An 18,543-nucleotide genomic window follows, 5' to 3' on the forward strand; every position below is an offset into this window, starting at 1 on the left:
GTATCCATCAGGAAAAACGTATTTGTCCACACAAACATCCCCACAGTGAATACAGATGCCAAAAATCCCATCCTTGTCTTCAGTTGAGTACAGCTGCTCTGGAAACCCCAAGCACTGGTCATGCAGATGTTCTGGCAGCCATCAAGCTCCTGATATTTTTTGCAAAGCAGATGTTACTGATTTGTTAAGCATCTTTGAACTTCTCAGGGGGGGCTGGCACATTTGGTGTTGTTTCTAACCAAATGGGGGTTTTTTTCTGTCTTTCTTGTTTTTTACCAGGATGTTCTTTGGGTTTCTACACCATGTCTTGCCAGCCCATCCAGCTATGCCAACTTCCTCTTCATTTCTGCATCTCAATCCCTCCCTCATAGCTTTGCAAGAGGAACATACTCAATTTTGCCCTTTTTGCAGTCTCCAGATGAGCCTGATCACTGAAATTGCTATGGAGTGGGTCTGAAAGTTACAGCATGTGTCAGGCAGGCCCTGTGTGAGGTGTACCAGCCTGGGTAGACATAACCCAAATTTCTTATTCCACTTGTGTTTCCTGCATGTGCAGCCTTCCTGGTCACTCTCTGGATACTGTCACCAGCAGGGACAGGCAATCAGTGCTGACACTTTAATGGCATTTTTCTTTAGGTTTGACATCCCCTGTTCCTTGTCCAGAGGGTTAGCTAGTGACCTGATCTGACTGCTGGTCCTTATCTCTGGAAATGATACAAACCCAAGCAGGAATGAAAGGGAAAAAACTCACACAAAACAACCTTTTTGGGTTTTGTACCCAGTGAGAGCACTTTGGGTTGCATTTGGACTTTGCATTTGGGGAGGTTCTTTTTGTTTTCTTTGCAGAATAAACAAAATTCACACAAAACTTACAAGGAGAACAAAAAGTTTTACTTTTTTTTGGTTGTTTTTTTTTTTTTTTTTTTTTAAGGAAGACAAAGGGGGAAACAGGAAGACAATTGCAATCTTTTCTTTTCATAGAGCAACAAAAATACCAGCCAAAAGAAAAATATATTCAACACTGTGTTTGGAAAATCTGGAAGAACAGAAAAGGTATAACTATATTAATTATACTTTCTCAGGTTTATACAAACACTTATGAAACATAAATGAATACCAGAGGGAATATTTTTATTAACACAAAATTAAAACACAAGCTTTTAATACCTATCCCAGGAAAACCAGTTAATTTATTTAAACAGCAGTTTAGAAACCAGAAAATAAAACAGTAGAATGTAATTAATTTTCTATGGATTTAAATTTTGGAGTTAAAAATCTCTGGATGGTTTCTAGGGAAGTTCTGTAAGCAATTCTCAGGAAACAGCATTGCTGACTCCAGCAGAAAACAATTCAAATTGTGGTGATGTGGGAGGTGGAGTCTTTGAAACCATTGGAGCTTGTGGAGGAGTCAGAATCTTAAGAAATGCCAATATTATTTCAAGAGGGAGAAAAAAAGTATTTCCAAAAGGAGCAAAACTGGAAGGTAACGAGAGTCAGCTTCTGTGTTCTACTTGGACTGAAGCTCACATTTGAAAGTTGATATGGGCTTTTCCAAGTGCAGGGATAGTTTCAAGCTTTAACATTATCAGCCACAGATACTGATGCCTAAACCCACGCCACTTGAGCAGAAGTCAGTCTGTAAATGCCTAATAAAGGATATGATGGACTTTTCTTTTTTACAAGATAACCAAGAAACAGGTTTTACTTCATATTTTAAGAAATTAGACTATATCAAATGTGTAATAAAAATATTTTCTATAGGATTTTAAAATATATACATATATAAACTACCTAAATTTTTAATGCCCTGTTGATATTGATGTGGTCTCTACAGGTTTTAAGTGTAACTAAGTGAGGCTGCCCAGCAACCTCCATTATACCTCAAGCAGTGACTACAAAACTTGAAGCTTTGTCCACACTGTAACTTAAACCTGCTTGAGAACAGGATCTGAAATTGCCTGCTGGGCCTGATCCAACACCCACTCATAGGCTAAGTTCACTCCTGACTGCAGGACTGGGTCTTAAGCACAGTCCCAAAATGATGTGGTTTCCAACCCAGTTGGCTGACCCACGATAAAGGCACCTGAGGGAGTTACTGAGAGCCTTGAGGCACTTCTTGGAAAAGTAAAAATTGTTGCATATTTGATTTAGAATATTTAAGGATATATAGGAATAGTCTTAGGACAATTTGGGTGCATCTATATTTCCTGCTGCAGAGAGGCACAAACTGCCTGAGTCTCAGACATAGCCTATGCCCAGGCACTGGATGAAGACTTCCGTCAAGCTCAAGCAAGGCTGAGAGCCTGGGGATGATAAGGGACAAAGGGCATTCGTGCCTTCATCCTTCCCACCACATCCATCTCTAGATCCCAAGCCTTGCTTGCTCAGCCCATGAGGAGGAGGTAAACTGGCAGGAAGAGCTCCTGTGCCAAGTGCCTGCATTGACCCTGAGGGCTGGGCTGGCACTTCCATTAAAGAAAACCTTAAATTCATGGTGGAGATGGAGGTGGAGGTGGGTGAAGCACAAGACGACAGTCTGACCCTGTGTCCACTGAGAACAGGGAGGACATGGCTTTGGGCTGTGCCAAATCCAGCTGGCAGTCCTGTTTAAACTGGCACTGTGTCTAAAGCAAGTTCAGATGTATTTTCCATGCAAGGTTTGAAGCACAGTGTGGACAAGGTGTGAGGGCCAGACCCTGATCTAATGCAGACAAAACTCGCCACTACCATTGGCCTGAGCACTTATCCTTGCATTATACTTTAAGGTAGGTGCCGTGGGAGTTCTCCTGCTTCAGAGAGTTAATATAAGGGATTTGACCACCTGCAGAGGAGAGTTTCTCGCTGAGCTTTCTGTTCACCAGCTCCATGTGCCTGGAGTTTTTCCTGGCTTGCCGGAGAGACCTCTTGACTTTCTTCACTCGGTCTCGCAGCTGCTTGTTGCGTTTCTCCAGCGTCGCCACCTTCTGCTGCAGCTTCTTCACCCTGTCCTCCTCCTCAAACAGGGCCTTCTGCACCGAGGAGCACATGAGCTGTGGGGACAGCAGCACGTGAGCTTCACACAAAAAGTTATCACAGCAAGGGAAATTCAGGCATTGCAGAAAACTCCTCACAACTTTTCAAAAGCAGAATGCTTTTGGGGGGGAGCTTTTACTCTGTTTTTATATCTTTTTAAGTAAAATCATCTCTTTCACTTATGGATTTTGTTAAGACGCAAAATTGTAGTTCTTAATGATACTAGTGATTCTAAATTACTTTCATGAACTGTTTTGTCAGACCTGTCCAGTGCCCTGAGGCTACATTGAGTTTATGGAGAAGGGCTGCCCTAATTCCAGTGTTAAACTGGATTTTGGGTCAAGGGGTGTCACTTTTGGAAAACTCTAGTTTTGATTCAACTTAGTAGCCCTTCAGAAAGCCCAGACTGAGACAAGAGCCTGTCCTTTGCTCTTTATGTCTGAAATAAGGAAGCACCTGCCAAACACAGATCTGGTTATTTTGCCTTTCCAAGGACAGAGGTGTCTTAACACCTCGTTATATTGGCTTGTTTAAGACAAAACTCTAGAGGTTAAGATCTCAGCAGTCTCTAGGAGAATCCACCATCCCATAACTCTAACAGAAGTAATTATTTAGAGGTCATTGCCCAAAAACTGCCCCTTCCACTCTACCCTACACAATTTACTGCAGTATTGCCCCCCAGAAGGGACATCAGGTTCTTGATGTTCACTCATGCCAGTGGCTCTTAGGAAATAAAAAAGAGGAGGTTTCAAAGGTGCTGCCTCCAGCTCACAGGGCATTTTCAAATCTACTGGGTTGGGTGATGGTACAGTTGCAAAACATCTGGTGGACAAGTGTTTATCTTCTACTTCCTCATCCTAGGATGACCCAAAAGATCTCTCCTATCTTATGGGTATGTTTATGGTCTCACTTATTTCCTGTTTGTGGGTGCAGTAACAGGAGTGGGATGATGAACACCAGCTACAAGGGCTGCTGAGTAGTTCCAGTGCAAAGGAGTTCAGTTCCCAGCACACAGCCTCACTAGGGATGGGTTCAGCTGCCTTCTCTTAAGCAGCTAAAAGTGAGATTCAGGTCTGGGCTCCTCTCTTTGCATTTCCCCTGTAATGTCTGCAGGGAGAGACAGACATCCTTCCAGAGGCTGATTTGCACCTCCTAGGGCAGAGGGAGGAATCACCCTCTGAACACAACCCTCTCTTTCTCACCACAAAGACACCAAGTTCCATTTTTCTCTACCTGGAACACATTTTCCTGGCAGAAAAAGAGGAGGTACCTGGAGCATAAAGACAGCTCTATCAAAAAGTTTCTAATTTAGAAGATCCACATCAAAATCATTTTCTCCTCAGGTGCCTCCTCTTGTTTTTTTCCCCTACAAAAAACATCCTGAGATATTTTATTGTGCACATGGGAATTTTAGCTTGCTGCTGCACTGTGAGGATAGGCAGTGTATTCTGCTGGATTTATCTTCTAAATACATCTAGAAATTTTTCTATGTGTGTCAAGCACTCCTGGAGTCTGGATGGGCTTTCTCTGGCAGAACATTTGGAACAGACGGGGAATCTAAATAAACAAGTAAATCCTGACTGTGATGATGAAGGATTACATGTTTCTTTCCATCTTACTTTGTAGTATTTTCAACAACTTAAAGTTGGGGTGAGAGCCTGCCTTGATGAATAACTTTTCATTTGCTTTGGAAACCCCCAGCAGTGGGAAACCATGGCCAGTCAACACAAACACAGCAACTGCTTCCACTCCCTTGGAAGCTCTTGTTCCTTGTGCAAAAGCACTGTGGGGTTCTGCTATATGGCAAATTCTTGCCTCAACTGTTCTCTCACTAGGGCTCTTTTATAAAGGCATGCTAGTGAGATGGGGAGCTCACAGATAAAGGGCCAGAAATTGTGTTGAGAAGGAGAGAGTTTGGTTTTGATCACACTTCATTCCAAGAGCTCTTTGAAAACAGCCAGCACATCTTGGCTTTTGTGTTTGCCAAACCCTTGCAAAACCTCAAACAGAACAGTTCTTGAATTTAAATCCCCATAAAGGAGGACACTGAGTTAGGGAAATGTGTTTGTTGGGAAGACATGAGGTGGAAACTCTACTTCACGATAGACTTCCTGCATTTTCCGTGGATGCAGTGGTGGGCATGGCCTATGCCAGAGTCCAGTGCAGAGGAATAAACACTGCATGCAGCTGAAATGGGAGATTGTATGAACCCAACCACATTTCATTTGTCTGGGCTGCCTGATGGGGGAACAGCAGACATCTGGGATAGTATTATCCTCATCCCAGAGACACTCCCAAGTATATTCAGGTTGGTCCTCTGTCATCAGAAGTAGAACTGCTCCACAGAGCTACTCAAACTTCTCAAATACCATCAAAAAGCTAACCAACCAGCTCATTTGCTTATACTGTTTTTCTACAGTCCTCACTCTCCAGTCTGAAATACACTGTTCAGTGCTTAAATTATCTGGAGATATCCAGAGACATCACGGGAACAGCCCAGTTCTATAAAACTGAGGCACTATCTGACATGCACAGCTTTGTTTGCCAACGGGGTAGGTGATAGGAAGAGCCCAGTTTGATAACTGGATTGCTGCCTGCAACTGCAAGACTACCAGCTGGAAAATAAACATTTTGTTCCTTCTACATGGGGAAAAATAACAAGGTAGAGTCCTCTCATTCTCACTGGCTGGTTATAAACAGCACTTTTCACAGCACTCTGCAGTAGGGATGATGATGATGATGATGATGATGATGATGTTTAAGTGAGTGCTGCCCTTGCTGTTACTGCTGGGGCTGTGATTCACCTGGATGCAACGAAGCTATCCTTAAACTGGTGCTGAGAACTGTGTAACTGTGACAGTTGTGAGTTCAGCACAGCCTGGACAACCAACCCAGCAGCTGAACAAGCTGGTGAGAAGTTAACCAGGCCAAGTTGCTTCTTGGATGCTTGGGAAACGAAGAAGACTAGGAAATGGCTCCTTAGAAAAACCTTATAGGTAATTTTCCAAATTCCCTTCAAAATTTGAATTCCCTAATGACCCATAATTCAGACAAGTTGTTTGGTTTGAATATCTGTCTGCATGTCTGCTTGTTCCACAGTTTTGTTTGGAAGGCATCCTCAGCAGTGGTACACTCAGGTTCAGAGCAGTACCAGGAGAGGTAATGAGAAAGGTGACACAAGAGCCATACAGATCCCGAGGATTTATCCCAGACAGCCTACAGCTGTCAAACTGCATATTAAATATATTGAGTATTTGTCTGAGAAACCATATCACAAATATACTGAGTTTAAAGTTTTACCATAGTTAGGAGATTTACAAAATCTGCCAAATAAATCAGCAATGTAACAAATAGAATAGAATCACTGAGGTTGGAAAAGACCTCCAAGATCATCCTGTCCAATCATTAACCTAACAAACTGATTTTGGAGCATCACATTTTAGGCATGCAAACCCCTTACCAAACACCCTGAACTGATATATATATATATAAATTATATATATAGATATATAACATATAAATATATATAACTGATATATATATAACTGAGATATATATATATCTATATATAGACTTTTCTTATTGACAGACACACACCTGCCTTCTACAAGCTTGATTTGAGTGGCACAGTGGATAAAGGTGCCTTGGATAAGGGTGTGATGGTAGTGTTCATCCACCACAAAATGTCCATAAGTGGTTGAAGTCAGTATTACAGAACTCAAGTCACTCAAATCCCAGCAGTGGCACCCAAGTCTTGTCCTTCACCTACTCAAGGTAGAGATGTTGAGTCCCAGCTATTTCCTCATGCATGCTCCTTATGGCAACATTACTAAAAAGCACTGGAGTCCCACTACATAAAAGTCTTTCCAGTGGGTGTGAGTGTTTTGCACGGAAAGAGATGAGAATCAAAGAATAGTGGGAGAGGTCTGGCAGAGGGGAGTATTGGGTTTGGGATGGAGTGACTTAACCTCCAGTTACTGGGATTTTTCAGCCAAGACTAACACTCGTGCTGAAGTGTGGAAAAGTCCCTGTCAGCACTGTTAAAGCTTCGTGTTGGGTGAAATGGTGGGGGCATGGCAGTGCTGAGTTTAACCACCTTTGTGTGCTGCAAGAACAGCACTTTCAGAGGTACAAGAATTAGGGTCCCAAGGATATATCCAACATCACTGGCATTAATGGAGATGAGCTGGGATTTCACCCTAGGACCTCATATGAATCAGCAAGATGCATAGGACCTGGATGGAGAAAGAAATTGTTGTGGCTGTTGTTACCTTGCTGAATGCTGGGTCAGTATTTGCCACGGGAAATGTAATGTTTGTAGTACAACTCTCCAGTTCATTCAAAATATTAGAGATGGGGATTTCTTTGGGGTATGAAGCACTGCCTACAGGAAGCCTCTGCCAGGCTGCACCCACCCCAAGATGTCTCAGCACTGTTTTTCTTCCTCATTTCACTCCTCACTAAAATTCTAGTGAGGATTTTCTCTTAGAGTTCCTTAGGTGCAGCCAGTCAGGGGAAGTCATCTTTCCCAACAGTCATCAGAGAGGAATGGACATATCCTGGAGGAGATATCTTGCCTACCTTAGACACTTCCCTTCAGTGGACCACCTTTGGAGACTCCTGCCTAGGTAACTATCTCAGACTGGGATGGATCTCACCATGAGTCCCATCAAATGGCATCTGAATGGCATTGACTTCCCAGGGCAGGCTGCAAGGGCAGGATACAGATAATTATCTTGGAGTTTGGAGAGACTTGCCCTGGAAACAGACCCAAATACATGTCCAGGGCACTTGGGAGTCTTTAAAAAGAGGTTTGTTCTGACCTGCATCAAACCACTGCTTAGTGTGAAGATATCTGAGCTGCTGGTGGCTCTCATCTGCAGCGGGTGTTGCTGGCACCTATTTCCAAACCCCACACTTTCCCTTCAAACTCACAGCCCTGACACCCCTGCTCTGGCTGGGAGTGGATTTAGGATGCAGGGTCAGTACAGGGCACTTGAGAGCTGGTGAGAAGAGCCTCAGCCATGGAGAGAAGAGAGGTCCCTTGCCCCTAAACCATACCCAGAGTTTGTCCTGGGCATTGCTTTCCCCTGGCACTTGGAGCCTGAGATGCTGCTGGGAGGATGGAAATAAAGATACCAAGTGACAGTCACACCAAGTGACCTCTGCCAGGATTAGAAACGGGGATGGGAATATGTCATCACAGTCACTGTCAGTGCCCAGGAAGGGATCAACACCTCATTCCCTATACTTGTGAAGGAAAAAAGTCAATGGTTTAGCGAGTATAGAAACCACACTAATCAGGAAGACAAGAAAGGGGAAAAAAAAAAAGGTGTAGGGTATGAGCCAGACTGCCTACCACAGGCACCTCACTCGTGCCAAGTGAGCAGATAAGTCAGCCCTGACAGTAAATCCCTAAATTCCCTGCCCAGGCAGTGGGAGACAGAAGGTCTCCAGGAAGAGAAAAGTAAATCAAGAGGGTACGACCTCACTCTGGGGTACCTCCAAGTTCCTTTGCTCTGCTGACTGACCAGGCAGCCAGCAAGGGAGGCACACCAGAGCCAGCCTGAGGCACAGGAGGGACGCGGCTCCTGCCTTGTTTCCTTGGAACAGATTCCTGCAGCGAATGGGCCGGGATGCCGCAGGAATGCGGCGGTGAATGGGGAGGGGAGCTGAGGGGAGGCTCGGGCTGGGCTGTGCAGCAGGAGCAGCCGAGCTGCGGCTCCTCGGTTGAGCTCGGTGCTCAGCCCCACCTGCCCCATCCCTTGTGCCTTCTGCATTCCCAGGAGCTTCCAGCAATGTGTGCCTGCCCAGATGGGTCAGGGCTGGCGGAGCACAGGGTCTCGGTTTAGCTCCTGTGCAGCTCTGCTGAGATCACATCACCCTGCTCGGGCTCCCTCCGCCAGAACTTCTCAGGGTGGCCAGGGGAACAAGAAACATGGGGTGGTACATGATGCACAGTGCACACAACCAGACAGCAGTCAGAGGAACAAGGAACGTGGGGTAGGACATGATGCACAGAGTACACAAGCAGAGAGCAGCCAGGGGAACAAGGAACGTGGGGTGGTACATGACGTACACAAGCAGAGAACAGTCAGAGGAACAAGAAACCGTGGGGTGGTACATGATGCACACAAGCAGAGAACAGTCAGAGGAACAAGGAACGTGGGGTGGTACCTGATGCACACAAGCAGAGACAGCAGCCAGGGGAACAAGGAACTGTGGATGGTACATGGTGCACAGAGCACACAAGCAGACACAGCAGCCCATTCCTAGCTCTCCACCCGTGTCACAGGGGATGCACAGAGCTCTTGCAAGGCCAGGCTCTGCAGCACAGCTGTTTGCAAGGCAGAAGCACAACCCCAGCAAACACAGCGCCTGCCTTTGCCCCTTATGACACCACGCAGGCTGGTGGGTATTCCCAACACACCTCTGTCCTGCTCCAGGTCAGGAGCACACAGTGAGGTCTGGATTAAGCTGCTCAGTTATAGGTAAATGATCCTGAATGATCAGCTGAGCTTAAAGGAAAATGTTTTGAGAAGGACAAACAAAACCTTTTCTCCATGGCTTTAACACGCAAATGTGTGTTTAAGCCTACCTTGCAAGACACGTTTCTTCAGAGATTTCTGCATTTGGCTCTGCCTGAATGCTGAAAATGTCCAAATTACAGTGAGGGGGTTTTTTTGGGGTTTTTTTTTGTTTTTTTTTTTTTTGTCTCAGAGTTAATTGCAGTTTCAACAGAGCTTCAGAAGTCTCTGTAAGAGGCTTTTTTCTTTTTTTCCCCAATAATATGTACAGAGCCTTTCCATTACCAGAGCTACTAAAGTTATCAAAACTTGCTATCCACTTTAATTTTCAACTCAGCTTTTTCCCACCTACTACCACTGTAGTCACAATAAAACCAATTAGATGTGATATGCCTAAAACTACTTTGCTAATATACCTTACCCCAAGTGTATTGTTCTCTGGCTGAAAGTTGCTGTGTGACCATGTCTCCATCTAAACTTATTTTGCTTGGCTTGTATTTCAATAGGATTAGATCACCATTCCCCCCACACATACACACAGAGAACTAATTAAATACCAAGGAAGGGATAAAACCAGCAAGACCCAAAATCAAAGTGTATTGTGTCCTTCCTTCTCACTGGTGAGAACTCAGGGAAAGGAAAAAGATCAGAGCAGCACAGAATCTTATTATTTTCTCCTATTCATTAAAATTTTTTAATGAACTGACCTTTACCTTGTGTTACAACAGCTTCTAGAAACTATTTGTTTATTTATTTATTTATTTTAGTGGTCCTCTCAAATAGAGGGCATACACCTTATAGCACAGTAGCAGTGAGGGAAGCACAGTATATCCAAATATACCTACCCCAGATGCAGCTGAAGCTGAGAACCAGAAGAAAAATATTTATCTTTACCATCATTCATTTACATAAGAACAATACTGGTTTAAAGTAGCATTATAGCTGGTTTGGGGTCTTTAAGAATGATTCATTTCAGTCTAATGTATTACAACCTGTAGAGTTCTCTGGGTGTCCTGACAGAGGTGACTGATGTTCTGGTGTGGCAGGTGCTGCAGGGATGTCTGTAAGCTGAGGTTTACTTAAACATGGATGCAAGGGGCACAAAAGAACAGGTGGGAGACATGGACTGTGGGAAAATAAGGGACACAAGGAAACAATGCTGATTAAGGTCTTAAGGAATTCAGAACCTCCTTGGGGTAAGGCCATGCCAGACCTCCCTGTACACTCAGCAGGTTCATACTGCAAATGCTCAGAGCCCACATCTTCTGTTGGTGAGGAGGGAAGAACTGGGATATATAATAAAATAAATGTTATGTATAATATGAAGAGAACTTTTGTTACTCTGTCACTTATAAGTCAAAGTGGGGAAAGAGAATCGGAGCAAATCCCAGCAGTCTCTGGGTGGGTATTGGCAAACAGCCACAGCGTGACTGCAGTGCACTAAATGCTGCCTCTCAAGAAAGCAAAGAAATGGACATTTACTGTAATTGGAGGCCATGCCTCCTTCCCAAGAAATATATCATACCCAGGGGCATTTGTATGGGGGAGAACCCATGCTGAGAAAGGCAAATGTTTAAAGTTAATGCAACATCTATAAAAGTCAAGTTCCCCTATAAATCCCTCTGCTCTGGATGTGTTGGCTTCACACTGCACACAAGCTGCTGCAGCTCAGCTGCCTTTACAAACAGATAGGATTTCCTTGGCTGAAGGCTCAGCTGGAAGCCCTGGGCATGCCCTGCTGCTGTGCACGGCTTCTGATTTTCAAAGAGAAATTGCAGATGCCCTGGGGTAACCTGCTGCCCTATGGTGCCACTGGAGAGGGAGAATGTTCACATCTCTTCTCAGTATCCACAGAACTTCTGCAGAACATTTCACTTTATTTTCCAAGTCTATTTGGGTCCAGAAAAGCAAGGGGATTGAAAAGGCCACACTCAGACTTGTATTATCTGTGTTTTGTGGTAGTCTTTGCATCACCCTGCTAAAATATGTAACCTCAGTCCTGGGTAGGAAACATTGGCTTTCTGATCTTTTTCTACAGTCTTTACAGAGACAGAAATTCCTCTGGAGGATGAGTCAGAGGAACAAATTTAGAGCAGGGAATCAGGCGCTAAAAGTGAGTTGAATGGTATGGAAACAACTCCAACACGGTGCTTACGCACACAGTGGAGACACCCCTGACATGGCAGGAGCAGGACAAGAGGCTCTAATGAAGCCTTTCCCTGCAAGCAGCGAGGGATTTGTGAAACCTGCCTGGAAATGATGGCAGCAGCATTGAAGTCAGGCTGGGTGAAACACACGGGCTTGACAAAGGGCATCTGCATCTGCTCCTGAGCTGCTCTGCAAGCCCAGAGCAGAGGAGACGTCAGCGAGGAGCTGCTTGCTGTGCCCCATGCCAGCAGCCAGAGCTGATGGAGCCAGCAGGGCTGAGGACCAGATCCAGCCCCATCCAAGCATGGAAGTGCCACAGGCTGCCACGGGGTGAAGTGGACAAGCCTTGGTGAGGCTGAAAAAGCAAAGACAAAGGGAAGGAAAAACAAACATCTGCAAGCTGTAGGCGCTCTCTGACTAATGTCAGAGCTGAGAAAGGCACCAAATGCCTGAGAGACTAATCAGCAGCTCTGAACAACAAGCTCCAAGCACTAACATCTGGCTGAGGGGAGCTCACTGCTACTCACAGATATTCCTGTCCCACCAGGCAGCCCAGAGCAGCCTGTCCACAGCTCTGGCTGCTGCGTGGGCTGTAAATCCTGAAAGGGCCCCAGACCACCCTGGGTGGGATAAAGGCACAACAGGCTATTTTGAACATGGCAGGATTTGGCAAATAGGCAGTTTTCAAGGTGGAAAGATGAGGTATTTAGGGGACAACCCTTCTGCTTGTATGTGCTCAGATGGCCCTAAGCATTTGGACCATTAATGATTGTTTCTATAGGAGACAAAAGCTGTTTTCACTCTAGTACAATTCCTCAGATCAGGTTCTATTCCTGGGCCACTATTTCAATTCTCAAGGTCAGGGAAATACAGGGTCATATTTGAAATCCAATGTTGTATTTACCAGCCAAAATCTCTCCCTGTTGTTTTGCTGCATTTCATACAGACACAGAAACTCCCACCATGTGCTGCACAACCCACTGCCTTATACAGGGAAAAGCTTTTCACACACGGCTGGCTACAATGCCCGTGCAAAATAAGGTCATAAGGGAAGGATGAGTCAGGCCTCCCCATACACACAAGCCTGGAGCACTCCTTCCAGCCTGATTTCAGGAGGATTGCAGCCACAGTTACACAGGACAAAATGCTCACAGGGCTGGTAGATGCCCTATGGTGAACTCTTCCCTGCAAGCATGTAAATTAGAGAGCACACACCCCACTGGTGGTTAATGTTGCAGTGGTGGCTCTCAGCTGTTTAATCCTATGTTAATAATTGTGCTGGAGAGAGATAATTACACAGCAAGTGCCACACCACTACACAGTGAGCACATGGTGATACCTTGGAGCTGCAGTTCAATCATGCACTACCTTGGGGTTTGGCTCTTTCATTAATAACTGCACTGAGGTCTGAAAAATCTCATAATATCCTGCTGTTATGTCTTTTTACCTGTAAAATCTGCTATTGTTCCTGGCCAAATACTTAGGGACAAGCAGCAAACGCTTCCCCCTGTAAGTCTGTGTTACTGTTTGTGTATGCTTTAAACGTGATTATGAAATTAATTTTCTCTATCAGTCCAAAATTCTTCTGTGGAATTTGTTATGCTTTTCCCATATTTCTCTGACACAGAAGTTATCTGTATTTTCACCAGCTTTGTATTGCATCACTTTAGCAACAGCAAGGGCCAGGGAATGGACAGCCTTGAAGAGCAGATGAACTGGATTGCCTCACAACCCTCCTGCAGCAGCAATCACAGTACCCACACCAGCCACCATCCACACAACTCCACAAAAATTGCCTAACATCACAGATTTAAAAAAAAAAAAAAAACACAAAAAATTATGGCAAACCCACTCTGAGGAAGTCAGGACTTGGGCTCCAGTTTAGCCCCATAATTAGGACACTTGCCCTGTCTTCTGGCAATGAAAATGTTGGAAGAACAAAATCTCTATCATTGTGAGCTGTGTTATCTGAACAGCTTGTACTTATTGAGAACACGTGCACTTCACACCTCATCAAAGAGGGCAGATAAAATGCTCATCCTAATCAGAAGAATGGGACTAGAGTCTCCACTACAGAGAGCAATAACCAGTTAGGGGAGAGTAGACCTGGTAAATAGCTTCCCTGTGTTTCAATGTCCTGTCTCCAAAAATGGGGATTACAGAACACCTGTGATTTAGAGAGTCTCTGAGTATTACAATCTAATCCAGAAAGGTCTATATTTAAAGCCTGAGTAGTGTGTATGGCACAGGAGCAACAGCACAGCCAGGACTCATGGGCAGATTCTTCACTTGCATGCAGAATGGCCACAGTGCTTCTCTGTGCAGGTTCAGAGTATGAGCCCAGAAACCAGGTTTTTCCTTAGGTGCTGGTAGAGCTGCAGCCTTGTCTCCTGCAATCTGGAAACATATTGTAAGGATCCTGGACAAATTGCCCAACACTGGACCATGTGACTGAACTTTCAATATTGAGGGATTTAGTCAATACAAGTTTGCAATATAAAAATTGTATCTTTCTGTGTCACTGATCAAGGCATTTAAGTCCACATTATCTAAGAAGGGGAAAATCCTGGCTTTGTGAACATGGCTTAGATATGGCTCAGATTCCTGAGCAATGTCCATGCTCCCAAAACCAAGGTTTCAAGTATAGTCAAAGGGACAACTTCTACCAACTGCCTTTATTGGGCTATGGAAAACAAAACAAATCATTCCTTAGGCACCATCCACCAACAAAATGGGTGTGAGTGATTAGGCAACAACATGGTAATGGTCATTCCTCTTACTATTTTGGATCTAAGGGTCAGTAAACAAACAGAAAAGCCAACAGAACAACACAAAAGGGGTTTTTACAGGAATGGAAGAAAATTTTATTCTGACTCATTACCTTGGTCAAAAGTTAATGGGAGTGTGAGCTAATCTGGAAGAGCACAGCAAGAACGTGGCACTAAGCCTCTGGAGGGAATGGTAAAGACCATTTCTTGCAGGTATTTGAGGTCTCTCTTCATCAGCCAGATGGGGTTTAGGGTTAGTACATGTAAAGTGCAACACAAACTCAGCTGATGAGACTGGATGACCAATTTGTTTAATCTGTGGCCCCTCCAGGTGTTTTCTCAGTTCTGCCTTGCTCTGCTTAATCCTGTTAATAAATACATCCCTGTACTGGCACACAGCCACACCTACACTTCTTGTGGCAGACAGTGTTCCTAAAAATCAATCAAATTGATGATCTAACCTGCTCCCTCCAGATATTTGTGAGGCATTTCAAGTGAAGAAAAACAAACCAAAAAACTTCCTAAGAAATTGCGTAATTCCAAATGTTTTTCCTCTCATATTCTCCCCGCCCTAGAGACTCTGCCACTTAGTAACATTTCTTTATTTAATCCCTTCCTAAAATACCCTTTTACCATTGAGAACTTTGCAACTGTTTGGGAGTGGGCCGAGTTGTTTGCTGTTTTGATGGAAAGAGAGAAACTAAATTATTTCCTGGCTGAGATTTATGCGTCAAGATTTAGCTCGCAGCCAGATTTTTTTTAGCCAAGTTATAAAATCTGAAGATAATTCCAGCTCTCATCATCAGTGACTTTTATGAAGCAATTCAGGATATGTGCAGGAATAAAAGGAAACTCCTCACCATGGAGGTTTGAATGGAAATGAAGAGACACATTTCTGCACAGAAAGAAAGGGCAGGAACATATGTCAGCCTAAGCAGAGCTGTCAGAAAGCAGAATGCCAGCTTACCAAAAACTCATGAACATGTTAATGAACCCATGTTTCTTTAATGTTTTGAATGCAAATTGAAAATGAAGTAGAGGTTGCACTTGCCTGTGGACAAAACAAAGCTGAGTTTTGCTTGAGACATCAGGCTTTTGGAAACTTAAGAGCAAACGCCTTGATGTGATACTGCAAAGATGCTCCTGATCTCCTGGGATTATTCAGTTCAATGCTGGTCAGCTGGAAGGTTAATATGGTCATGTTTTCTACCAGAAGGACACAGAAATGCCTCACTTAGCCATGGATAATGTACTTCTCCACATCTTCTGTCACAGTTGCCATGGCAGACCCGGATGGGCTGACCCATCTCTGAACAGTAAGGTGGCCAGAGCAGGTGTCAGGTGGACAGGCTTAAGAGAAAGAATAGAGAGGAAGAAGAGACAAGCAACTGAAAGTTCCAAAAACCCACAGTAAGCCTTGTGTACCTAAAACTCAAGGTCTCAGGCAAGACTCTGCAAAAAGGCTGGGGTGTTGGCTGCATCCACATGAGCAAGTCAATTTGAGTCTACTCAAAGTCTACTGTCTGTAGACTGAAGCTCTAGACGTGCTGGGGGTGAGCAAAAGACAGGGAAAGGGTTCAGAAGGCGTGTGAAGAACCAGCTGTGGACCTCTCATGTTCCCATTAGGAGCTGGTCCACACCATATAGGCATCTGAAGCAGTCTGGCTGTGTTTGTCCCAGGAGGAATCTGCTCATTGTGCAGCAATGAACCCTGTGAACTGAACCAACAGTTGTCAAGCAAAATTACATGTCTCCTACTCACCAAACTAATTTCCTGTCATGATGGAGATTGCACTGATTTGACACATCTGGCAAGCTAAGACAGCTCTTGCTCCCTCAGGTGCTTTGCCTGAGCTCTGTGGCTTGGGAAACTTCAAACAGGAGACCTCACAACCATTGCAAAGCCTGCAATGCAACTGGTTTCACATTTGCCTCCCATCTTTCATGATGGGTCAGCTCTGGAGGTGTTTCACTGGGCTGGTGGAGGCCACTCACAGCTCAGTTGAGGACAGGAGGTGGGGATGGATGTGCAGTGCAGTTCTGGGACTGTGAAATACACAGCTAGTGGCTCCCCAGAGTCATCTCCTACCACAGCTGACTATGCTTCTCTCCCTGAAGTTCTTCTAGAGGGATCAAGCAAAGAGAAGTCTGCCTGAGCTCTAAATTAGCTCACCTATTTCCTGCCACTTGATGCACTGTAAGTCTTTACTGATGCTGACATCCAGGCTCTCCCAAACCCCTACATTTTTTAAGAACAGTTGAACCAACAAGTGCTGGGAGAACACTGAGCCTGTGAAGCCACCTTGGCTGTGTTTCAGTGTCTTCTGCAAAGATCCTAATGCAACACAGACGTTCATGATATGTTTGCACTTGAAACTAAGTGCTGGCTACACTCGAGCTTGTAATGAGCTCCCTCCACAATACCACACATGAAATACAGGCAAAGAGACAGGCATATTGGTTTCAGAGCTGCATGAGAAGGAAGGCAGATGTCTAGAAGCAAAAAGAACTCTGTAGATACAAGGATATTGCCTCCTAGCTCTGCTGATCCCTGTCCATGCCTTAAAGCCGGGTAAAAGTTGTTTAGACACTCCAGTTCTGAAGTGAGCTCCTGAGATACAACCAGAACAACTGTGAGGTTAGACCTGGATGTTCAGATCCACGGATGTTCAGATCCACTAAAAAATGTCAAGAAATGTGGCTGACCTTTTGTTTTTGGGGCTGGAGACAGTCCAGTTTTCTGTGAACTCTAGGCTGAGTCCAAGGCTTGCTTACATGACCAGGAAGCAACTTGAATATGACAACAGAAGGGAGAACAGAAGTTATGTGGTAGCAGCTAAAGAAGCTGCCATCTGTCTAACATCTCATTACAGTTTAGTCGTGCCTTTTGGAGTCAGTGGTGTCATTGCTGGCAAGGTGTAAACTCGTGCTTTACATTAATGACTAAAATACTTAAATTTAATGAAGGCTGTTGAAAATGTGTGCCACATGCTTTGATTGCTGAGGGAATAATTCCCAGGTATTTCAAAGCTTAATTATAAAAACTTTTCAGTCAGTTAGAACTGATGCATATGTAACAATAATAAAGAAACACAAAAATTAAAGGGATAATTCAACTTAAACATCAGTTGATTCAATTACTGGGCTCAGCCCCCAAAGTTCAGATGAAAGAAGATCTCACAAGCAGTGTTCCACCTCTATCACTTCTCAAAGTAGACCAATACCCCACACTAACAGCTACTTTCATCCAAAAAATTCTGAATGTGGCTTCATATTTCAAACTCATTTATTACTTTACTTCCTATGTATCACTTGTAGTTTGTGAGAGCTGTACAAACCACATAAAAGGGAAGAGGAAAAGGGAGGGGTGCTATAATAAATTCTGCATTACCTGAGAAGATAGGCAAGTGTCTTCTCATGCCAACTCCCCTTGGTGTTAAATTGCAGGAGGGGGGTTATATGCAGTTATAACCTCATTGATTCTGAGCTGGGTTTTGAATCCTGGGTGGTGACACAGTGGTTACAATTGCCTGGACTTTAAAAATGTGGTTAAATTACAATAAAGTAATGGCCATGACAAAGAACATCTGTAGCAACCACAAATGAGCACTCCTCAATCTTCACCCTGTGTGCCTGTTATGAGTTTTACCACTACAGCTCAAAGTAATTACAGCTCACAAGTAGTTCTCACACAGCATCTGAGAAGCTTGCAGAAGCTCGGAGGAAGAGGATACAGCTCTGCTCAGCCCTGAAAAATGACAATAAATTCACTGTTACAGCTTGTCCATGTCTTCCAGGGCAGTACAGTATTGTGGGGCACTTTCACTCCTTACAGCAGCTGGGTCAAGAGCTTCTTGAAGGCTACCCAAAAATCCATCTCCCTATTTCATCAGGACCAAAAAAAACCCAACCCTGTAGCAGCTGTGAGAAGATGTTATTCCACCATCCCTTTCAACAGCTGCTGGACATCTCTGAGCTCTCTGAGCACAGTCTGCACCAGCAGGACCAGCGTGATGCATCACTGTGTCCCCAGCTGGTGGCAGGTCAGCAGTGTGCTGCTGATCTCCACCTCCTTCCTGCTCCTTCTC

General features: G+C 44.4%; 1 protein-coding gene across 1 annotated transcript in view; it reads right to left on the reverse strand.

Moving 5' to 3' along the window:
* Nucleotides 1-934: 934 nt before the first annotated feature.
* The window catches only part of CCDC3 (coiled-coil domain containing 3), a 34,777-nt gene continuing 17,168 nt past the window's right edge, over nucleotides 935-18,543 (reverse strand). Inside the window, exon 3 of the mRNA XM_033056861.1 lies at nucleotides 935-3,029. Coding sequence (XP_032912752.1) covers nucleotides 2,754-3,029 — 276 coding nt within the window. The 3' untranslated portion in view covers nucleotides 935-2,753. The remainder of the gene's footprint in view (nucleotides 3,030-18,543) is intronic.

This window comes from Catharus ustulatus, chromosome 4 (assembly GCF_009819885.2).
Source record: "Catharus ustulatus isolate bCatUst1 chromosome 4, bCatUst1.pri.v2, whole genome shotgun sequence".
Taxonomy (NCBI): Eukaryota; Metazoa; Chordata; class Aves; order Passeriformes; family Turdidae; genus Catharus; species Catharus ustulatus.